Source organism: Miniopterus schreibersii (genome assembly GCF_964146895.1).
Source record: "Miniopterus schreibersii genome assembly, chromosome: 14".
In the NCBI taxonomy this organism is placed as follows: domain Eukaryota; kingdom Metazoa; phylum Chordata; class Mammalia; order Chiroptera; family Miniopteridae; genus Miniopterus; species Miniopterus schreibersii.
The window spans coordinates 24,913,149-24,937,646 of NC_138114.1; the positions used below are offsets into that span (position 1 = coordinate 24,913,149).

Genomic DNA, 24,498 nt, shown 5'->3' on the forward strand with positions numbered 1-24,498 from the left:
CAGCTTGTTTACTGCACCAAGCCTGAACCACATTGACTAGCATTCATTTAAAGCCTGTCATAATCAAGCCTTTTTCCCATTAAATTATATTTTCCAGTACTCTCCAAGACACAGCCCTGCTCAAGACGAGTGGTCTCTTCCCTGTTCTCTGGTTAAAATGCAACAATCATTCTTATCTTCATGACCTTGCTCATACTGTTAATAATTTCCACCCTCTCAAGTCTGAAATGTTTGTTGTTAACTTTTCTACATTCTGCTCTTTGTAGGACCACTTCCATTCCCAACTCCTGAAACAAAGTTTCACTTTGCTGTCAAATTCCACATAAACTAAAGCTTTTCTGTTAATTCCCTAAGTATTTAACGTTTTTAAAAATCCTCACCTGAGTATGTTTTTAAAAAAAAATTGATTTTAGAGAGCGAGGAAGGGAGACAGACACACACACACACAGAAAAAAAAAGAAAGAAAGAAAGAAAGAAAGAAAGAAAGAAAGAAAGAAAGAAAGAAAGAAAGAAAGAAAGAAAGAAAGAAAGAAAGAAAGAAAGAAAGAAAGAAAGAAAGAAAGAAAGAAAGAAAGAAAGAAAGAAAGAAAGAAAGAAAGAAAGAAAGAAAGAAAGAAAGAAAGAAAGAAAGAAAGAAAGAAAGAAAGAAAGAAAGAAAGAGAGAGAGGGAAATATCGAGTGGTTGCCTCCCGTAGGTGCTCTGACTGGGAATTGAACCCACAACCTTTCGGTGTACAGGACGCATAGGGCCACACCTTTCTTATTTTCAACCATCATAAAGCATAGCACTGAGCACATAATAATTTTTGGTTGTTAGACAAAAGTATCAGAAATTTGTTTAATTTTATCTAATTATAACAGTGGATTTTTGTCTCTAGGTAGAGTGCAACTTTTTAAAAAAACCTAAGTTATTGTTAGGCTTTGCTTTTCCTGTATAAGTGCTTCACGGATTTAACTTTACATTAAAAACAACACTTAGGTAATCGAAAGCCCTCAAAGTTCGAATAAAGCAGAAAATTGATGACTTTGCTTTCAAAAATAAGAATTTATGAGACAGACTCTACTCCATGTAGACATGGGAAATGTAGATTCCAACGCAGAGGAAAGATGCCCTGTTTTATGCCCAAAGTCATTTCCTGACTATGTTCTTGGGGCCTGTGCTTCGTCGCCAAGCAGCCAACTTCTGTCAGCTTTTCAGGAGTCTTGGAGCTGATCAGGGTTCTACAGGACACATTTTTTCTGGCTCTTTTGTTTCCTTTGCTCCATTTCTCGGTTATTTTTTCCTTCACAACCTTGTCAGCTGTGGGGATGAAGTTCTCAGAGCTGTGCCTGGCACTTAGCGAAGAGCTCAGCAAGCGTGAGCCATTGTGTTATTTTCTTTTGTTTCTTTTATTGTGACATTCCCCACCCCCAACCCGAGCCTGGTAAAATATACAAAAACATTGTTTAGTCTTATTTTGCCTATTTGTATCTAGAAATTATGATTAAGGCTAAAAAGAGAGTAGCAAGCTAAACGCCCTCGGAAGCACCCAGTGTTTGCCTGTAAGAAAGTTTGGATTTTACTCCTACCCTCCTCAATAAATGTTTATGAACCATCTCATATGTGTGAAGCAGTGTGGGGAGGAACATAATATTTAAAAATAGATCCTGATAATTTTCTAAAATATGAATATCTTATTTCAGCAACTAGAAATAATGTTATTTAAAATGTAGAGGAGACAAGACATAAATAATTCAAGGTTGAAAGTTAAAAGTGCCCCAAGAAAGGTACAGATAAAGCGAGAGTTCACAGGGGGAAATGGAAGAGCTATTTTCAGTTTGGGGGTTAATAATTCATAAAAGAGAGAGGGTTTGAAATGAACTTAGATGATAGAGCTAGTTTTGGACAAGTATAAATCTGAGGGAGGTGGGAAGATGTGATGGATTATGGATGGCTGCAAATCTGTCATTCCCCACATTGAGGGGTGGCGTTTATTTGCCTCCCCTTGAATGCCAGCTAGTTCTGTGAAGGCTTTCATCAATGCAGTGTGGGCTTGGTCAAAGTGACACTGTGCCAGTTCTGAGCCTAATCTCTAAGAGGACTGGAAGCTTCTGCTTCCTCCCTCCTGCAACCCTCACTTTTAGGACCCAAGCAGTGTAATCAGCCCAGCGAACCCCATGGAGAGATTATGAGCAGAGACCTTGTACAGAGGTTAGCTTCCAGTGCTTTGCATTTTCTTATGAGTACTAAAATTGGACACACCTTTTTATCTGGGTATCTGCTGTGAAGTATATGTTCAGGTTTTTACTCACTTTTCCTATTGGTTTATCTGACTCATGTCTTATGGATTTGTAGTTCTTTATCTGTTGTGGGTATATCTTTTGTCACATATATTTTATGGCAAATATTTTCTCCCAGTCTGCTTGAAATTTTGCCCTAATTCTGTCTTTTGTTGAAAAGAAGGTCTTAATATTAATGTAGTACAGTTTATAAGCATTTTATTTTATGGTTAGTATTTTTTGTGACCTATTTAAGACCATGATGATATTTTTCTGGTTTCTTCTATAAGCTTAAAAGTTTTCTTTATGTTTAGGTCTACAGTGCATTTGGAATTGATTTTTGTTAACATTCTGAGCTAAGGGTCCAGGTTCATTATTTTCCTGATGAAATATACACCTGACCCAGCATCACTTGTGGAAAAGGCCGTTTCCCCCTCCGCACTACATTGCCACTTTCGTCGTAAACTAAATGACCGAGTAGTGTGGGCCTCATTCTGCTCTTACTCCCTTTCAGTGGTCTACCTGTCCATCATTAAGCTGAATACATGTTTTAATTACTGTAACTATATAAATCTTGAGACATGGTAGTATAAATCCTTCAATTCTCTTCAAGATTGGTTTAGCTCTTTTTGGCCTTTTGCAATTCTTTACACATTTTAGAATCAGCTTGTCAATTACATTCACAAAACCTGCTGGGATTTTTAATGAGATAATGTTGAATATGTAGATCAATCTGAAGAGAATCAACATTGTTGTTATATTAATTCCTCCAATCCATGACTACTATATATCCCTCCACAGTTTAGATGTTCTTTACTCTCATTCAATAATGATTTGTATATATATATATGCTTTACACATTTCCAGTTAGATACACTTTTTTATTTTTTGATTGATTTTTAGAGAGAGAGGGGAAAGGGAAAAGAGAGAGAGATTGATGTGAGAGAAACATCGATCAATTGTCTCCTGCACATGACCCACATGTAGGTTAAACCCGAAACCTGGGGATGTGTTCTGCCCTTCCAGTGCACAGGAAGATGCTCCAACCAACTGAACCACACTAGCCAGGGCCAGTTAGGTATGCTTTTTGGTGCTATTGTAAATGTTTTCATTTTATTGTTTTATTTCCTAGTTGTTTCTTGCTAATATATAGAAGAAATTCTCTTTTTATATTGATCATTTGTCCATTCGTTTACAAAAATGTTTTACATGTTTGAATAATTTTTATGTAGATTCTTTCGCATTCTAAATATATAATCAGATCAAATGTGAAAAATGAGAGTTTTAAATCTTACTTTCTCATATCCATTCTCCCATTTTTTTCCTGCCATATTGTGCTGGCTAAGATTGCCAGTGTATACTGAATAAAAGCAATAACAACAGACATTCTATTCCCATTCTCAGGAGAAAAGGTTTCAAAATTTAACCATTAATTATAATTACAACCCTTAATTCTTCTATTCCAGGGTTGCTAACAGATTTTATAATGATTGGGTGTTACATTTACGAAATGATTGTTCTGCTTCTAATGAGAAGGCCATATGATTGCTCTCCTATTCTAATGTGGTAAATTGCATGGATTAATTCTGAAATATTAAACAAACCTTGCATTCCTGAAATAAACTTAACTTGCTCATGGTGTTCTATCTTTTCATATACCATTGGATTTTATTTGTTAACATCCTGCCTAGAATTTTTACATGTATATTCATAAGGGTGATACCTCAAAAATTTTCCTTTTTGTAAGGTCCTTGTCAAGTTTATGTATTAAGGCTATGTTAATATTTTTCTAAACTTGAAAAGTTTATATAAGATTAGTTTTATTTCTTTTGCAAATATGAAGATATATGTTCTTGGAAATGTCCTTATGGAAAATATTTTAATTTTTAAAATATTTTAATTACATTCCATTTCTTTGACATAGAGCTTTTAGAATACTGCAAATTTTATCATTTTATCTAGTATAAAATTTAGATATAATGTTACTTATATTATCTTATCTTTTAATGTCTATGAGATCTTTTGAGATGCCCCAATTTATTACTGACATTGCATTTTGTACCATTTCTCTTTTTTTCTTAGTCTTACTAAAAGATTATCAATTTTATTATTCTTTCTAAAGAATCACCAAATAGACTTCTTAATTTCCTCTACTGGTTGTATAGTTTATGTTTTATTAATTTCTGCTCTTAGCTTTTTAATTTCCTTTCTTATCCTTTCTTCGAGTGTAATTTTGCATTTAAAAAATTTTTATTTCTCTAACTTGATCTCCAGCTCAAGAGTCTGGGGTCTTTTGCCAGGACCCATAAAACTGTGAATGCTAATATGTCAAGTATGTAAAATCTCAGACCCTCCACAGTTCTTGACAATAATAATTTATTTTCCTCCCAATATTTGTAGAAATTTTAGTGATGTCTTAAAATTGGCCCATGCCTGGAGTCAATGGCTGTCATAGAGTGTCAGAAGCACTTCTAGTCGCCCACCTGCCTCCTGTGACCTCTCTCTCTTCATCCTGGCATCTTGGCATGTCTATGCTCTAATTTTGTTTTCCTAGTTTTATGAAACTGCCAGAAGTTTGACTGGCTTCTCTTCTTCTCAGGGGCAGCCCACTGCCTGCTTCTCAACTTTTTGCCTTGTCCTTCTTAAAACAAATGCCCCTAGGGGAAAAGCAGCACACAGATAATGGGCTTACTTTAAAAATACTGGGCTCGCTTCTCTCTGGGACCATGGCCTCTTAATTCCTTACTTCCTTGGAAGATCTCCAAAGCCTTCAAATGGATTTTTAAAAATTTATCCAGTTTTCTATTTGCTCTTGATTAAAGCATGGTCTGTTACAAGATACTCGGTCAGAGCTGGAAACAGATGTGCGGAATGGTTGTTTTTTCAAATGGAGTATTTTTTGCATTGGAAAGATATGTTATTATTTGTAAATTTTAGGCTTTATTGTTTAATGACCCCCAAAACATATTTCCACTATTTTGAACAATGATAATATTTTAGAGCTCGCTGTATATTCAGGGAGTATCAAGAACATCACAACTGCTTTTAGGATCCGAACTGTGTTCAACAGAAACTTAGGGTTTCTTTAGTTAACTCTAACAGCTCCTTAAAGAAGCTGTTATAATGAAAGCTGTCATTATCTCCTCTATATGTCTACACGCATGTACACACACACACACACACACAAGAATCCGGCATCTCTAGCCTCCATCAATGCTGTATTAGGACCTAGAAATCTGTGCATAGGACAAAAGGTTTCCATGGACTATATACACAAAAAAGCTCACTAAAATATTTATTTAAAATAGTAATTAGGTAAGTTTCGTCTTGTTTTTGACAAATAAATGCATTATGTTCTTAAATCACTGTCTTCATTTTGTATACAAAAATTTTAACTTCCCAATTATGTAAAATGCTTATTTTATGAAGTCACTCATGCTTTAATTCATGTCCTTCACCCTTTAATTCATTTTATACTTTTGAAATAGCAAGTGGAGCTTATGTTACCACAAACATTTCCTTTAATCTGAAAAATATGTTTTTTGAAAAGCCACTCAACTCAAATAAGGCCCCAAGTAAAGCTTCTTTCTCTAAATCAGTTTAAATTAGTTACATTTTAGATTGTGATGCAGCCCTGGAGCCCTAAGGAAAGTGAGAGAAGCGGCATTCAGTTTTGTCAGTTATATGTATATTTTTTCTATTTGTAGGAAGGAAGGGAAGTCAGGCCAATGCGACGTAAATGGCTTTAAAAACATCTTTCCTCTTTTTGTCTTAGTTTTTAGTGGTTGTTGAAGTTCCTTTTAGTATGTAAATTGAATCTATGTAAAGGTACTGATTTTGTGTATTTGTGAATTTGTGTAAATGCATTATGCATTTACTGTGAACATTTAACTGAGTTTTTATGCTTATGGCATACAGCTAATAAAACAATCCAAATATTTTAGCCATGTTTTAATCAAAGGTGACTATCTTAAACTAACTTAATTCCAAATGTCTGGCCTTATTTTAACTTAATGGGTCTATGTCTAAGCACTAATCTAATTTTAAGCTTTTTGTTTATTCCAAGTAAAGTCAAACAGTATGTACATTTGTTAAGAATAATCTTTGGGCAACACTTGAGTTGATGTATCCCATTAGAAATGATTTGGGGAGCCTCTTTTGAGTAACCTATCCAAACTGTTTCTTCTTATGATTTGTAGAAATAAGAGGGATAAAATTAACTATGTCTTCTACTCAAAATTAACTTTTGAATGTTAAATATTTTCCGCTTCTATTCATTTTGGATTTATTGAAATAAGTTTCAGAAGTGGGGCCTCTTCCAAATTCTTAGAGCATTTTAACCATAAAAGGCTAAAAATATTTTGCAATCCCATGGGCTGTAATCTGATATTTGGGAGGTTGGTTTTTTTTTAAAGGAATTAATGGAATATAAACTTTCAAAATTAGAACTACATGTGTGATCCATCACAGACAACGTTATTTCAGTGCCTATAACGTGCTAGGGACTTGAGACTCAAAGGGGACAAAAGAAAGGGAGATAAAAATTTATGGAGTACTCCCTATTTTCCAGATATTTTAACTGTTATCTAATTTATTTCTTACAGCACTCCTATAAGGATAAGAGGTGTTATCTCAATTTCAAAAATGAGGAGCCCACAGCTCAGTAGGGTTAAGTAATTTGTCCACAATTATAAAGGCAGCAAATGGAGATGGACTTTAAACACAGGTAGAGGAATGAATGGGAAAAAAGGTAAATTATAAACTGATCACTTCCATTTCATTATCAAAATAAAACATTTACTCATTCATTCAATTACTCACACAGCTGGCATCTGGTATGTGTCTGTTTATGTGTTGAGTACTGGGGATATACAATGAGATAAGTAGGCATGGGCCCTGAGTTCAAGGGGTTCGTAGCACAGTGTGTGGCACTAGGTTGAAACCGCTGAGAGGAATGTCCAAGGTGCTGAGCCCAGAAGAGAGGAAACTTAATTAGTGTTAGCTGAGTCACTCTCCCCTATCTTGCTTTTCCTGACAACTATGGGAGGCAAACTATTCCCTTCATTTTATAGATGAAGAAATTGAACTTCATCAAGATTAAAAGAACTGTCAATGATAACCCAACAAGTAAGCAGGAAGGGCTTACCTTTGAACCAAGCTCATGTATTGGCTTCTGTTTTCACCCTGTGCTAAACTTGAAATAGGACTCAGTATGTTTTGTATCAGTTATACAGAGAATATTCATTAAAGAGTTAGCATCCAGTATAGATTTTACTGGAGATTTTAAAAAAGAGTTTTATTCAGCACTCTTTTCTCACTAATATTATTAAAAATTCATTTAGTGGTTACAAAAGTATAAACATGTCATAGGAATGGCAAATGTAACCTACATCCCAGGCATGGTTCTCAGCATCCCACTCCCCTGCTCAGAAGTCAGCCTGTAGAGAACAGGCACTGCCGACTGGACAGAGTTGGGGACCCCTCACCAGTGTGTTTCTGAGCGCCTTGATGAAGGAGTGTGTCCTCTGGATACTCCCGGGGGCAATGGTTAGCAAGTGGAAATAGGATGCACATTATTTCATCTTCCTGAACCACCTGAATCCTTCCTCCACATATGGCAGAGAAGTTCTGGTACATCACCCTACCTGACTGCAGGCCACCACTGAGTTCAGCCTTCAGTTTCCAGCCTCGCTGACTAATAAAGCCACTCGGGTACTCGACCCACACTTTCAAGTCCTGGATTCTGAGTGAGTGCACCTACAGGAGTACATTCATCCTGCTCAGTCTCTAGGGTCTCAGCATTTGTTCCATACTCTTTTGTCTGAGACCCTTAAAGTCAATGCAACCATGTCCATTAGTGTTGCAGCCCCACTTGCCCCCACTCCTGCCCAGTAAGTTATCTGGGGACTACACATATGTGGACAACCCAGTTCAGAATTCCATTTTTAGGATGAGTTTCCTGAGGCCACTCCTGTCATCAATTACTACATAGTCAGGGTTCTAGGAGAGAAACAGCACACTGATGCTGGGCGACTGAGGAGGGCTCAAGAAAGGGGCTAGTTACAAATATGCAGCCAGTGTAGGGGAAAGTAGCAAGGATGGTTTGGCACCCTCTCTGTTCTCATCCCTGGGCCTACTGGGAAGGTGAGGGAGCAGTTTCCAGAATAAAGAGAGAAGAACTGGATAGACAGGACAGGAACTAAACTTCTGTAGAGGACACACCCTTCTGTAGTGACCCAATTGGGAGGAAGCAGGGAGCAAAACACCCCAGCCTCCTTCTTTCCTCGCCCATGTCCCAGTTGGCCCAGCTAGAATTCAGAGGGTAAAGCAGCCTGTTGGTAATTTCCATAAACTTTGGCCTTCTGAGCACAGAGTAGGGTAGAAAAGGGTAGAAAGTGGATCTGAAGGGGCAAACTGAAGACACCCAACAAAAAGTACAGCATAGAGAATATAATCAATAACATTATAATAACTAGGTATGGGGCCAGATGGGTACTAGACTTATCAGGGTGATCACTTCATAAAGCATATATTAGTATCTAATAACTACATTGTACACCTGAACTAATATAATATTGTATGTCAACTATAATTAAAAAATAAGTTAAAAAATATATCTAAACAATAGGTCAAATATTTAATGTAGGACTGTTAGTGGTATTTAAAATGTATTTAGGAAATAGCTATGTTCAATTACAATTGTTTTTACCTAGATAACTAATTATGTTGAATAGGTGACTGCACACATTTTGTGTAAATGGAACGATTAAATATTCAGAACTTCAGCCAAAGAGTTTATCTTAAGAAACATTTCAAGTTTTAAAAATTTACATTTATATCACATTTATGCTCATTTGTAATTAATGACCACATTACTTCAAAACATTCATTATTTAACAAAGAATAATGAAGTACTTTCCCTTCTCTTTTCTCAACTGTGGCTGTAACTTAATATACAGTAGAGTGTCCATTTTCATAAACCACAGAAGAGGAAGCATACGTATCTGGTTAGCAGTATTATATAAAAAAGGACATCATGGGGTTCATGGGTAGAAACCATGAAAAATTTGAAAAGGTTGTAAAAGTGGTAATTTAAAATTACTTAGTTATAATATAATTTATATCACCCTTTACTTTTTTAGAGAGCAGTTTTGGAGGCTAATAAAGTTAGACCACGTCCTCTACTTGTGTTTTAGTTGTTGGAACTTCTGCGAGTAATCAGTATTATCACATGCTGCTTCGGTTAAGAATGGTCTAAACAGTCTCTTTCATTCAAAACTTTCTTTGGTGCCTCTAGAGATGAATTCAAAGCCTTTGCAGAGGAAATTTGGGACAGCAGTTAATTAAGCATGTGGACATTAGGCCTCAGGTTTCATGTCTTTAAAATGTGGTTTAGTGGTGCCTACCTCCTATGGTTGCAAAGATGACATGTATTGATACTTAAAGTGCTTTGGCAGTTCCTGGCATATAGTAAATGCTGAACTAACTTAACTTCCCTTTCCCCTACACTTGTGCCTCGGTAACTTCTATAGTCCCCAGATCTCCATAACTAGCTCACAAGAGTCTTCTATGATCCACTAATCCCCAGGTTAGAGAAAACTCTCTAATACACATCTTTACGAAAACCTATATTTTTTTTCTTTACGGTATTTGGCTTGTAACTATATGCCCATGGGTTTATTAACTTAATGCCCATTTCTCTCACTAGACTCTCTAGCATTATTATGTTATGTTATGTTATGTTATGTTATGTTATGTTATGTTATGTTATGTTATGTTATGTTATGTTATGTTATGTTGTTATGTTATATTATTATATTATTATAGTAACTATGTCTGTTTTTTCTACTGAATGTCATATAAGGCACTAAAAGTAATATTTATAAACAAACTGACTAATAGTAAGTTCTCAGAGCATGGTATGTATGCCACATTTGTTTAATAAATACCTTGATTATTAAAGGCAGCAATAGACACTAACCTGAAAATTATAGGCAACACCTAGAACTAGACCTTCATTTAGAAGACAGTGATCTTGAACCTGTAATTGTTCCTTAGGGCAAAGCTTGTTGAACATTAACTGCATGGCATCTCTGTCTACCTGGAACTGAAATGCATACCTATTGCTGTTCCTGAAGCCAAAGAGTGCACTGAGTCCAACATCTGCACCAGGTGAACTTGTGTCGTTATCAGCAATAACCCTTGCTTATAAAAGACGCAGCATGAAACATTTAAACACTTCTCTTTGTAACTTTTGTCTGAGTTGGTAAGAAAATAATGTTTTTCAAATGAATTATTTTTGTTTGCACAAGTCAAAGAAATTGAAATTAGGTTATACAATGAACAGATATTTATTAAGCACCTATTATGAGCGATCTAGTTTAGGAGGTGAGCCATGCATGTGGAGAATTTGGTTTTTTACTAGAATTACAGGGAGCTTCTTTGGGAGTGACGAGCAGGCCAGAGTAGGTTGTAGAGGAGCAGCCTGACACGGGGGAGGAAGAAATGAAAGAAGAAGTGAGCACTTGGAAGGTGACTGAAATATGGGGTGAGAGAACGATTTTAGCTATAGCTGTGAATAGAAAGTATATTAGTTATCTGATGCAATGTAACAAATTTCCCCAAAATTGGCAGCTTAAAACAAATGTTTAGAATCACACCATTCTGGCCCAGCTGGGCGTGGCTCAGCAGTTGAGCATCGACCTAGGATCCAGGCGATCAGGGTTCAATTCCCAGTCAGGGCACATGCCCGGGTTGCGGTCTCAATCAATGACTCTCTCATCATTGATGTTTCTATCTCTCTCTCTCCCTCTCCTTTCCTCTCTCTTAAATCAATAAAGATATATTTAAAAAAAAAAAAAATAGAATCACACCATTCTGTGTGTCAGGAATCTGGGAATGGCTCAGATGGTGGTTCTGGCTCAGGTTCTCTCACCAGGTTGCAGTCATGGCTGCAGTGATGTCAGGCTCACCTTGAGGAAAAGCATCTTCCTAGCTCACTCATGTGGCTGTTGGGAGGCTTCAGAACCTTGCCCCGTGGGCCTCTCCAGAAGCTTCTTGCATGTCCTCCCCACACAGCAGCTGGCTTCGCCCAGTGCAAATGATTCGAGAGCCAGAGATAGCAAAAGAGTGCGAGCCACTAGGTAACCATGAAATGGAAGCCACAGTTTTTCATAGCCTAATCTTGGAAGTGACGTCCCACCATTTCTGCCATGTTCTATTCTCTAGAAGCTGGTAACCAAGTCCAGCCCACATTCAAGGAAAGGGGAGCTAAGCTCCATCTCTGGAGAGGAGAAGTATTAAATTTGTGAAAATATTTTTAGAAGTGATAGAGGAACCATGGAGGAACATGGAAATACACAGATCTCTTTATGTTGTCTTATGTATAATGTCTGGGCTAAAGATATAAAGAGTCACAGTTGATTCTAACTCCTAAGAATCAATTGTGTTTGTGTGTATATATGTGTGTGTGTGTCTGAGTGTGTGTTTCAAGAGGCAGGGCTAACCCAGCCATAGTTCCAACAGTGGTTTATAGAAGGAAGAATTCAGCATGGTCTAGGGAAGCCAGGAATGGCTTCATAGAAGAAACATGAGTTGCTTCAGATTTTAAATATTACTATGTGATGTTTATTTAATATATTTTGCATTTTATTGACAAAAGATAATTCAGGTCAGATTTTCAGTGCTTAAATGGAGCAAAAATATCTGTATTCATTTGTTAGTTGCATGTGTCATTTTTCCCCATCTCAAATATTTGATCTCTTTAGCTGAAAGCCCCTAATTCTTTAAGTTTCTACACATTAAATATGTTGGGCAGGAAAACATTCTCTGAATAATGGATAGCATCTCCCCACAAGCACTGGCAGATGTATATGATCCTGTGTGCACCAGCAGGCAGGCAAATCCTGAAATCAGGGAAAGTAGGTTGCTGCTCCCATCTAAATTCTTGTTGGTCCCAAGCCATGCTCTGGGAGCTATGAAACTCCATATTCATCAGTTAAATTTGCAGCGTTTTCTCTGGTCATTAGCACTTATGCAAACAGAAGGAATAAGCAACTTAAAAACAAAACAAAACAAAACAGCTATCTACCTCATCTACCCTTATCTTATTTCCTTGATCAGGCACAGAGCTAGTTCGCCACAGAAAACTTTGTTGTCATTTCCCCCCCTTCACTCTTACAGCGTCCATGGTGTTGATGCGGCTGCATAACCTGCATGGAAAGCTGCTCGATTCTGTAGTGAGAACAGCAATACGGTGGCCTGTTTCTAAGCATGTTTGTTCTCTCTTGACTGACCCTTCCCTTGCATGCTTTTCTGCACGGTGTGCACTTACTTGCATTCGCAGCCATCTGTCAAGCATGCACAAGCCTTAAGGCTGCCTAGTCATCAAGCTTGAGCGCTACGGAAACACTGGTGTATGACCCAATATCATAAAACTGTGACCAGATTCTTTTAAAAGAAATCAATCAATAAAAATATATCACCCTACAGTCTTGCTTGACTTACATTTGATTACATAAATTTATTAACATTTAAGTCTGCATTCACCAACACAGAGCTAGTAGCATGTGTAGCACATGACTTCCCAGTTATAAACAACTGTAGCTCCCCAGCCACACCACTGCCGCGGTGCAACATGATTTCCAGCCTGAAGGACAGAATCTATTGGCATTCTATTAGTTATGCTACGCAGAGTAAGATGGGCCCATCATAAATTGTGCACTTTACTACCGAGAACAACATTTGGAAGTATACTTATGGGAAGAATAAGACAAAATAGTTTAAATGGGAATTGTCCTGGAAAATCCTAGAAGAATCTGGGATAGATGGTCACATGCTTATAGATGGCCTAGCTCAATCTCCTATCCAATGCTTAAACAACTTTACCAAATATCTTTCAACAAAAATCGCACAGTTAAATTTGGAATATGGTCAATGAAGATGTAACTTATTACCTTTCAATTCATTCAATAGAATGTATTAAGTGCCTTCCATTTGCCAGGGCCTGTGCTAAGTGTTGATAGTAAAAAAGTGAGGAAGCCACTTCTTATCCTTTCCATTTCCAGATACATCCATTATTTAGACAGTGATTGCATATACTGTAGTCAAAATTCCCCCCCAGAAGAGCCAGCCACTGGTATTTGGTCTGCCATCTGGGAGTTATACAGACAAGACAAATCTTTTTTATTTTGCCAGACCTTAGTTTAGATTTGAAGACAGCCATTAAATCTTCTCTGAACTTTTTCTTCTTTGGAGGCCTCTGGCCCTGGCGAATGCAGGTTATTTTCCTCTGAGCACATGTTGATTTGAGTATGTCCCTTTTCAAACGTGGGTTGCTGCACCTTATTTAGTCTGTTTCAGACACGTCTGGACTTTTTCTTTAAACCAGAGCTTGGATTATTAATGGATTCTGCTGAGTATGTAATCACAGACTAGAGACATATTGATTTTTCTTAGACTTCATTCATCCCCCCACTTCTTGCCATCTATTAGCCAGATAGTATCTTAAATAATAGAGTAAACCCCTGTAGCTAGAGTCCTTGTTTTTTAGGTCTTACTGTGATCACCTTGGACATTTTGGTGATTTATATAACTCATGAATAATAAAATGCTCATCCTCGAGTAACAATTAAATCTTCATTTACAATAGAACCTTTTGCTTTAGGGAAAAAGAACACCGTCTAATCAGATACACATGAAATGCACGTCTTCAAAATAAAACAGACATTTTGATAATGTCACGCAATCTTTTAAAGTTAAATAAGCAAGGAAAAAATAATACTGAATAAGGAAAATAAAAGGAAATGGAATAAAACTTTGATAGTTTAAGCCTTTATCTTAAAAAACAACTACATTCTATAATACATGCTGATTGCCAAAAGTAATTTAAGGATATATAGACAAGTGGAAAGAAAGCAAAGATTATCTGGTCTACTATAAACATCAATGGCTACTGCTAACAGTCCGATGTATGTCCTTCAGGGCCTATTCTCTATGTATATATACGTAGATATGGATGTAAAATTATAAACTACAATCACAATAGGCATGCTGAATAGTCTGTTTTTCACTTAATTAACATAGTATGAATAACTTTCCACCATAAGTACAACACTATATGAGTACTCTTAATGATGACAGAATTATAATGAGGCACCATACATTTTTAAAACTTCCTTCTAATGATAGACATTTAGGTACCTCGCCATCTGAGTGTTTTTTTCTATTACAAACAAATATATGCACCCATAGTTCTGTCCATTTTTCTGATTATCTCCATGGGATAAAATCAAATTTTTAGCTCAAAAAATGTGATATATCATGCCAAATTACTCTCTGGAAAGTTCACCAAATCTACATTCCTACCATCAGTATAGAAGAATGCCAGTTCAGCACATTCTCACAAGACAATGTGTCAGCATTTTAATTTTTAAGAATCTGATCATTTTCATTTAGTTTGCATTTCTTTGAGTGCTACAAGGGTGAAATTCTTTTCACAAGTTTATTGGATATTTATATATCTTCTCTACTAAATATGATTTGTTAACTTTTCCATTAGCATGGTCACCTTTTTCTCACTGATTTGTAAGAAATTATTACATAGAGTATTAAGAATATTATGCCTTTATTTATACTGTAAATTTTACTTTTACAGTTTATTTTATTTTTGTATTTTGGTGTTCCCGTCCTCAAAAACATAAGTTTTAAATTTTGATGCGGTCAAAAATATTAGTGGCTTCTGGTGTCTTCGTTTCAATTTATAATGGGCATACCCTTGATCCACATAAAGAAGGGCCATAATTAAAAATGACTAATTTAATCATATTTTATTCTAATATCAACTTTTAATTTTCTAGTAATGGGTTTAATAATTGATATTTAAAGAGGTTAGTTTAGATTTTTGGGTCTACACACCAAACTAAAATCCTCCAAATATAATATTTTAGAATTAATGAAATAAAATTTTCCTTTTTCACATTGATCTAGTAAACAATTATTGAAAACCCGGTGAATGTATATACAGTTGACCCTTGAACAACATGGGGGATGGGTTCCAAGACCCCTGAATCAGATACCAAAATCCATAGATGCTCAAGTCCCTTATATAAACTGGTGTAGAATAATGCATACAGTTTTCCCTCTCTTTTGGGATTCCCCACCATGGATGGAAAATACTCTTTTTGATCTGTGATTAGTTGAATCATTGGATGCAAAATCCAGGAACACAGAGTGGGGCAAATGCGGGGGCAGAACTGGGAACATCTGTAATAGTGACAACAATAAAAAAAATCCATGAATGTGGACCCGCTCGGTTCAAACCCATGCTGTTCAAGGGTCTGCTGTAGTTCCTATACTGAGCAAAACAAACAAAATAGCGTCAGTTGCCCAGGTCTCACACCCCTCTGTGATTAGTGTCAGGAGATTCAGCTCTATAATTAGAAGGTATTTAATACTGAAGAAATAAGTAAAAAGTACTGTTAGAGAAAGTACTTTCCCCTTCCTCCCTCCCTCCCTTCTGTCCTTTCTTTTCTGTTTCTTTCTTTGATTCTTTGAGTGAGGTGTTCCTCAAACTGAGCTGTGAGGGGATAATAGACTTTGGTTGGCAGATGGAAGGTTGGAGAGCCTTTCAGGTAGTAGGAAGAGCTTACTTCAAGGCAGAAATAAGTAGGAAACCTGTAATTATGAAAAGACCAACATAAAACTCCTTAAAGAACTGGTCACAGAGGAGCTGAAATGAATGCTGGTGGGCCTACGGATGGAAAGACTTGAGTGGCAGGTTCAAGAGTTTAGGTGCCGTATGATCAGCGATGGAAACCATCCTTAAATTATGCTCCTGCCATTTATCAATTATTTTACTGGAGACAGATTCCTTGAATTTCTCTTAAAAGATTTATATTTAGGGAGGGATGATTATTTTTCTGTGCTTTGGAGAAAAAGGGCTAGGGTGAAGTTTGATAAATTGTATACCCAAGTGTCAACCATTTTCTTTAAATGATAGATTCTAAAGTCAGTTAGTCACACATGTCAGGTGGAGCAGATGGAGTTATTTTAACACAACAAGTTTTGATTCATTTTCTTAGCAACACCCAATGCGAGTAGGTCAAACTACAAATTATGTCTTGTATGATTTTCCCTTCCAGCAGTTTGCTAATATAATCATCCAACAAGGGGGGGAAATGCCTTTTCAAGATTAAAAACATCATCTGGATAAGTTTAGATGATTTTGATAGGTACATCTCAAGGGTAAACTGAAGAGGGAAAAGATATCTTCGTAGCTATGCTTCAGTTGCCTTCCTCCTCTCCAAAATATGATCAGACATGCAATACTGTTTTTGCCTTTTTTCCCCATAAAAGGGTGAGTGTTTATATAAGTCTCATATTTTGTTTATTCAGGAAACCATAACTTTATAAAGACAGAAAATAAAATTTATGTTTCTAGAACCTGATTATTTTCCCCTCAAAGCCTAACAATTTTTAAGTACAGTGTCATTAACACCCATAATCTGTCTTGGTTTTGAAACAGGGAGGAAAAAGTGTTTTCTTTATTTTGTTTTTGCTTTAGGAATAAGTGCTCAGAACATGAAATTACATACAATTGACATTCACTGCTTTTAGAGAGGTCTGAGTTTTCTACATTTGCTGACTTTAAGTGGTATTATTTTGGGTTATGAAAGGCTGCCAAAATATGATTCTAGGCAAGGTAACTACTTAGGTATATTTATCATTCTCTTTAAATGTCTAAGTTTATCACATTTATAGCAATCATATTCTGCTACAGCACCACTTGTGAAAGTGGCCTCCACCAGTGGCTGCCCAGACTGTGCAACAGGCAACTCCATTAATCAGAGAGGCGGCAATGTGAATGGTGCCCCTGAAATTGTGCGAGGAAGTTTGTGTGAAAATGCCCATGTTATAAAGTAAAATTCTGAAACATGTTAAGTATGCTGGCTTAATAAAGACAAATCTACATCTATTACACTTTGCAAATTAAAAAAAACTATTAAAGCAGACAATCTTACGAGGTTTATACATTCAAACACAAATATGTGTGTATGTGTGAGTGTGCGTGTGTTTAAATAGTTATATATAATATAACCTTTGAAAGTACAAATGATCCAAGATGTGATGTGTTGTCACATTGGTGAAATTAAACTGAATAAATATTTTTAAATGTGCTATGTATACATAATTCATGATATCAATTTAATTTTCTTAGGGAAAATTTGGGATGTTATAGAACAACACCAGATTTTTATTCTATAAATGACTTTTCAGCTAAACCTAGTTTATACTTAAAATTAAAATATGGAAGCAACATAGTTGTAAAGGATTTAATTTTATGGATTGAGAGCTCACCTATTTTATTCTATTTGGTCTTTCATTTTGTAAACACCAGATGACATTTCTCTGTCTGTCTGTAAATATATTACTATGGAAGCTTGTTTATACGCCTACACTTTATATACAAAATGTACCTCAACATTCCTGGGAATGAACTAGGGAGCAATTTTACTATTGTACAAGTAATGCATGGAGACATTCACATTATAAAAGATTATCGTAAATCTGAAATATACAGAATAAAATGTCCTTCACATCCTGTCCAACTCTTACTTCCACTCCATTGCCCAAAGGTATGCCATGTTTATGGTTAGTATACATCGTCCTAGGCCCTTTATCATCACTTAAATACATACACCTGTCTATATATTTTCCTGTTTATCTGCATTTAAAAATAAATGTAAACCCTAGTCATATTGCTCTTCTTCTATACTCTTTTCATTAAGAATATGTTTGAGATCTTAACATAACCATACATTGAGATCTACTGAATTCTTTTTAAAGACTGGATAGTTTATTCTACGGTGTCATTGTACTTCATTGTATTTAACTATTTTCCTTCTAATTGACCTTCTATAATTATTAGCTGTTATAAACCATGCTTTGATGAATATTTGTGTGTAAACAGCTTTATATAATATTGGTATATCCACAGGCAATATTCTTATAATTAGAATTTGAGGGGCAAAGTATATTTACATCAGAGTTTGTTAATCTGCTATCCAAAGTGGCTTTACAAATTTAACCTCTCACCAACCTCTCAATATGAGTTGTATTTTCTTACGTACATCCTCATTGATACTGGGTATTAATCGATCTTTTTGCTATTAGTCAATGTTATACTTGAAAATACTTTTTCTTCCTTTGAAGTTCCTTAATAACTAGTAAGACTGAATATCTTTATCTGTTTAATGATAATGTATATTGTCTGTTCATATTCTTTGCCCATATTTCCACTGTCTTGTTTGTCTTTTGGTTATTTCATCTAGGAACTATTTGTGAAGAAAATATTCTTGACCTTTATATATTGGTTTTAGAAAGTTTTCTTCAACTTACTTCTGAAAAACATTTTGTTCATAGTATTTTCATTAAACTTAAAAAAAAATTTTAGGTAGTCAATCCTATAACTAAATTTAACCTCATAATTAAAAAATTTTCCTCCTTTTTCTCATGTTTTTACTTTAGCACTTTAAACCAACTGATTTTATTAGTCCATTTCCTCCTCTACTAGCTTAGCATTTATTTTTTATGCAATGCTCACCCTAGAGATTATGATATGCATCCTCAACTTGTTAAGTGATTATAAAGCAGCACTTTTACTTTTCTCAGACAGTGTCAGAAACTTTGGATACATGAACTCATTTACCTTCCTCTAAATTTATGTTAGTCATTGTTTATTTTAAAATACATAATACCACACAAAACATTGCTATCTTATACATTCAATATATGCTCATATCTATCATTGTTATCTCATCTATCTATATTATTTTAGCTGTTTCATTCTTTGTCTCACTTCCCATTTAGAACTGTTTTATGGTTTTCATCGTCAATGTGATAATTTTCTAGCGGGTTATTACTAAAGTATAGGAAAATACTATTTTCTTAAAGTTGGTTTCACATCATACCATCTGAAAACAATGGCAGCTTTGTGTTATTTCTCAGTAATTTTGCTTTTCTTCTACTTTAACTTCTTTTGTTTTATTATATTGACTAGAAACTAAAAAGCAATATTGGGTACACAATAATAATTATCATTGTCTTGTTCCAAGTGAATATTTTAAAGTTTTTCATTAAAATATTTCTAGTGAGTTCCTTGGGTTGGTATACTGTATGACTCCAGAGTATAAGTCTATATACTGATTAACTAGAGTCTTTTAAAAATCAGAAATCGATGTTTAATTTTATTAAATGCTTTACCATATCTATTGGGATGATTATGTTTTTTATTTCCTTAATTTGACAATGTAATGAAAAATATTAATAAATATCCCAGTGTTAAACCATCTTTCCATATCTGGAATGAGCCCTATTTGAACATCCAGTCTTCTGCTATGTTTCACTTCCCAATGTTTTATTTAAGATGGTTGCATCTATTTTCATAACTGAGATTGCCCATAACTCTGAATTATTCTTTCCCATTTTGGTTATAATCCATTGTGAATTCATAGCTTCTTTCGGGGTTATACCAACTACAAATGAGTTGAAAACTTGCCATCTCTTTCTAACCTCCATCACAGTTTATAGAAAGGGGAATTACCCACTCTTAGAAATTTTGGTAAACCTGGCCTATGAAACCTTCTAGGTCTGATGCCATTTCTATGCATAGATTTTCCAGTATTTTACATGCTTATCATTCAATTAAGACTCTCTTCATCCCCTCAAGGAAACACTGGTAATTCACACCTCCCTGAATATCATTTTTGTACATTTTCAAATCTATCAATAGAAAATTGTACCTGATTTTTCATTAAAAGTTTTCAAATCTTATTTTAAATTTCCAAGATCTCTATTAGTTCATTTTTAAGAATATAATGAAATTTCAAACTTTTCTGAAAATGTTAATCAGTCTCCTACCATTTGCTCTGTTAACTCTTTCTTAGCTGTTATCTGATATGTTTGCAGAGTTTCATGCCTCTGTATGTTTTTATTTTCCTCAACTGTTTGGCGACTTTGGGCTGCCAGCGTATCTTTACATTAGATGGTTCTGGCTCACTTGTCTGGGGATATTTGTTTGCCATAGCTTGCACCGAGAGACTACAGGAGGGGAAAGAATGATGGTAGTTAGGTGTGCCAGTAGCTTATATTTAGGGTGTATCTGTTGGTCAGTAGCCACTACAGAACTGCCCTCCACTTGGATGTCAGTGTTTGCATTAGTTTATTTAGCTTTGGAGCAAGAGCTATGGAGTCCCAGTGCTCTGCTCAAGCAGCAGAGGGTGAAGGGGCTGAATGTGCAGTTGCTCTGAAAGCACTCTCCTACTTGCTTTCATTTTTTCCATCTAAAGCTCTCTCCCATTTCTGTATCAATTGAGGTGGCCTGAGAAGCCCTCATTCATTCTGTATCATTTTCTTTGTACATATGAGGCTGTGGTTTCATCCAATCAATAATCTATAATTTTAGATGCCATAAAATCTCTTATCCATAGCATTATAGATTTTGAAAATTTTGGTCTCTTATGGGATTTTGGATGGAAGAACAGTTGTGCATCTGTATTTATTTCACTCTTGATAAAATCACTCTTGCCTTCAGAAAAATTGCTTTCTGCTTCTTTCAGGTATCTGTTCATCCTGTTACCCATTCAATTGGCCTACTTCAGTCTTCCAATAACTTTACTCCACTTTTCAGGACACAGTGATTAATCAGCTGTGGACACATGACGCGAGCACAGCCAGTAATGGCAACGTGTGAGGAAGGACGTCTCTTCTGGAGTCGTCAAACTAGAGCTGACTGTGTCATGTCTCCCTCTAGCTGGAGGAAGCCTACCTGCAGTATAAGGGAACGCGGGCGAAACAGAACCCGAGAAGAGAAGTGGGAGAACTAGGGGGGAGGGTGATGCACATGCAACCACAGCACACTCATGTCGTCACACTGTTGACTGCTTAGATCCAGCTGACCTTCCACTGGCTTACCCACTGCTTTATCAGTTATTTTGAGTGGAATTTCATTCATTCACACCCCCAAATTATAATATATTGTTGGCTAACTCATTCACAGCCTTTAGGTTTCCCATTAGATTTCACTTGTTCCTAGAAGCTCCCATGAGCCTTAAATCAATCTATAGGTTAGATGATCCTCTTTGTCTTCTGTTGTTCCCATAGTCTCATAACATTTTTGGTCCTATATTGTATTATTTATTTATTCTTCTCTCTCCTCTCATTAGAGTGTAAACTCCTTGAGGATGAGAATTGTTATCATTGCTATACCTGAAACTCAGTACAAGGCCTATACATAAAAGGAACTCAATAGCATATGCTGAAAAAATGAATAAGGAATTTTACAGCGGCATCATGTAATTTTAGGGGATGCCCGGCGGCAGATAATGGGCTAGAGCAATGCCTGGGTATCTGGTATGAGTTTTTGAGCATCACCACTGTTAATATCCAGTAGAGTTCTTTGTGTGAAGTTATTGATATTTCTTGTTATTAGGTAACAAAAGCAAAAGGCAGCAGTTTCCAGATTTCTGGGTGGAGGCTTAGACCAAGGAAAATATATATGCCCTAAGGAGATTCTGGTTTCCTTATATTTCATTCTTTATGTCAGAGAGTCTGTGGGCTAATTGCATTGTCAAAACAACAGACTTGGAGAGCTCCTGCCTTTACTGACTGAAACGGAGTCCTCATCTCTAAATAAAGGGAGTCACACTCATGTGCTTCATGCACTGGGATGGCTACAACTATAGGCATTTGCTGTTTCCATTTTCTGCTCCATTCTGATTGTTTACTGCCTTTTTCAACATATATAATCTGTAAGCCACTGAATAAATGACAAAACATGTTGATTATAAAGTCATGTCTGTTAAAAAGATTTCTAGACTATAAAAGAAATAGGTCAAGAATAATGATTTACTGAAATGTGCCTTCTAGATCTAAGAATAACATGAAATTTCTTGAAAAAAGTGAGTAGAAATAGCTAGAAACAATCGTTAAATTTTAAAAAATCATTTTTTAAAACTAAAACCAAAGAAAAGTAGGAGTATGACTTATTTATATTCTCCATTAATAATTAAAATTAATATTTATCAAGTATTCTTGGAGGTGATTTATGTGTTTTGTTCTAATCTTCCATCCACAATTAAAAAACTAAATTTCATCTGTTATTTAACTTGAATGCTTGCCTGAGAGTTAATTTTGGAACATTTATGTGGTTGTTGTGTGGCCCTTGCTGGGTCCCAGAGCACTGAGATCAGCATGAATAATCACATTTGTGGGGCAGGCTCCTGCCTCCTCCATAAAATGTTGTTAATTAAAAAAACAGATATTTGCACAAAGAGTTATGAGACAATTCTAAAATGCCATAAAATGTTGTACTATAATTGTTTTGGTTAATCCTTTAAAAATTCCATGAGTGATCTAATTCTTGAAGACCCAATATCTTTTCCTTGAAGATTATTTTTATAGTTCTGGTCAGCTTGGGGAAAATACAAAAGACAATGGCAAATAAAGGAGCCAATCCCTCTCTGCTTTCTCCACTTTATCTTTCCATGAGCATAAATGTCACCTAAATATATCCTTACAGCAGAGAAGAAAGGCATGATTGTGCAATTAACAAAGGGAAAAGGGAGTTCTTTATGAATTTTTCTTGATAATTCTAAATATCTGCTTATCCTGCTGTTGAAGCCACTATCATTTTCCCGAAGTTTTGCTGGATATATGAGATAGGATTGTATTCCAAACTGATAATTATTGCAACGCTGTCACACTATATGATGTAATTCTGAAATGGAAACGTTTTCAGTGAAACTCTGTCAAGTGACATTTAATTTAAGCTACAAGGATATTGCAAGGAAGAAATTTTAAGGAAACTCAAAAGGAAAAGGGTTCCTTGTTTTCCTTCAGCTCATTTTTAAAAGGGCACCATTAGAACAAGTACCCAAATGGAGGGTGAGTAATGGAGACTGAAATGTTTATGAAGTAAGCAATTTATAAACAGCAGAATAACAATGCTCTGGAAGGCAGAAGAGTTGGCACATTCCATCTGGTTCTTATGTCAGGAAAATTATGAAGATAACATAAATATCCCCTTATTCGCTGTCTATTTCAGAACATGGCCACTACTATTCCTTATACTTCTAGGTAATGTAGGCTCCTAAAGTACTGGGGTACCTAAGAAGGACCTTTTTTATGCCATTTTTAGCTTCCTTAAGATGTTCCCTTATATAAAATTCATTTCTAGTCATTACAAATACATGATTGTATGTAAGGCTGTTCAAAAGTGTCTCTGGGTAGACCAGAGACCATAGAACTTCTATCTATGCACTGTCACTGAATCACTCAAGGAGTCTTAACTGAGGGACCACTGTGTCCTTCCTTATACTGTACACTGTGGCAGAAATACAGCACATGATCCTTTTCTTCAAGGAAATTACAGTCGGGTTGTACTGACTATATCAATCCACAGGAAATAGTTAGAAAACCACAAAGCAGTACATATTTATGTGCTTATTGGTGTGGTAAAAGTAGCCAATATTCAGCAGAAAGAGATCAATTGGAATAAAATATTAGAATGAGATTAAAGAGTTTGTCTAAACCTTTCCTTTGTAGCATGATGCAATTAGGGAAGGTTTGTTTCATTGAGGAAGTAGGATTTGAATTAGGCCTTAAACGAGTAGACCGAAAATAAATGTGAAATTAGAAGAGATTTAACTGAATTAATTTATCTCACTTTTCCTGATTTTATTTCTATGAAGACATACATACACTATCCAATTGAGCTTTGTCAAATAATTAATCCATAAATACATAAAGTATATATGTTAACAATGCTTTTAATGCCAAAAGACAGCTTATTTTCTTAATCCAAAGCCCACTTTATGTAATTATTCTTTTTGTAAACTACTAGTTGGTTATATTAACACTTGAGTAATCTTGACAGGAAGTTGCTTTAAGCAGTTAAAGATCCAGATGCTGATCAGCATGCATTAAGTGATTCAGCTTAATTGGTCCCATCTAAATAAATTACTTACCTCAGTTCCTATCACAATTTCTTCCCTGGTAGAGTAGAATAGAAACTCATATAGCTTGTAGTGTTGAAATAAACTGAAATATAAAACAAATGTGCAATTGTGATAAATTTATTTCAGAAAAAACACAAATATGTAAGAGAGTTTATTAAAGGAAAGTTGTTCATACTGACCAAGATAAAGACATTAAACACTACTCTGGAGTTAACCACCTCCT

The 24,498-nt window shown here is 35.6% G+C and overlaps 1 protein-coding gene across 4 annotated transcripts in view; it reads right to left on the bottom strand.

Moving 5' to 3' along the window:
- The window catches only part of CABCOCO1 (ciliary associated calcium binding coiled-coil 1), a 101,199-nt gene that overhangs the window by 46,567 nt on the left and 30,134 nt on the right, over positions 1-24,498 (bottom strand). For all 4 annotated transcript variants that reach the window (XM_081159043.1, XM_081159041.1, XM_081159042.1 and 1 more), the window contains one exon: positions 24,285-24,357. In XM_081159043.1, the coding sequence (XP_081015169.1) occupies positions 24,285-24,357 (73 nt within the window). The remainder of the gene's footprint in view (positions 1-24,284; positions 24,358-24,498) is intronic.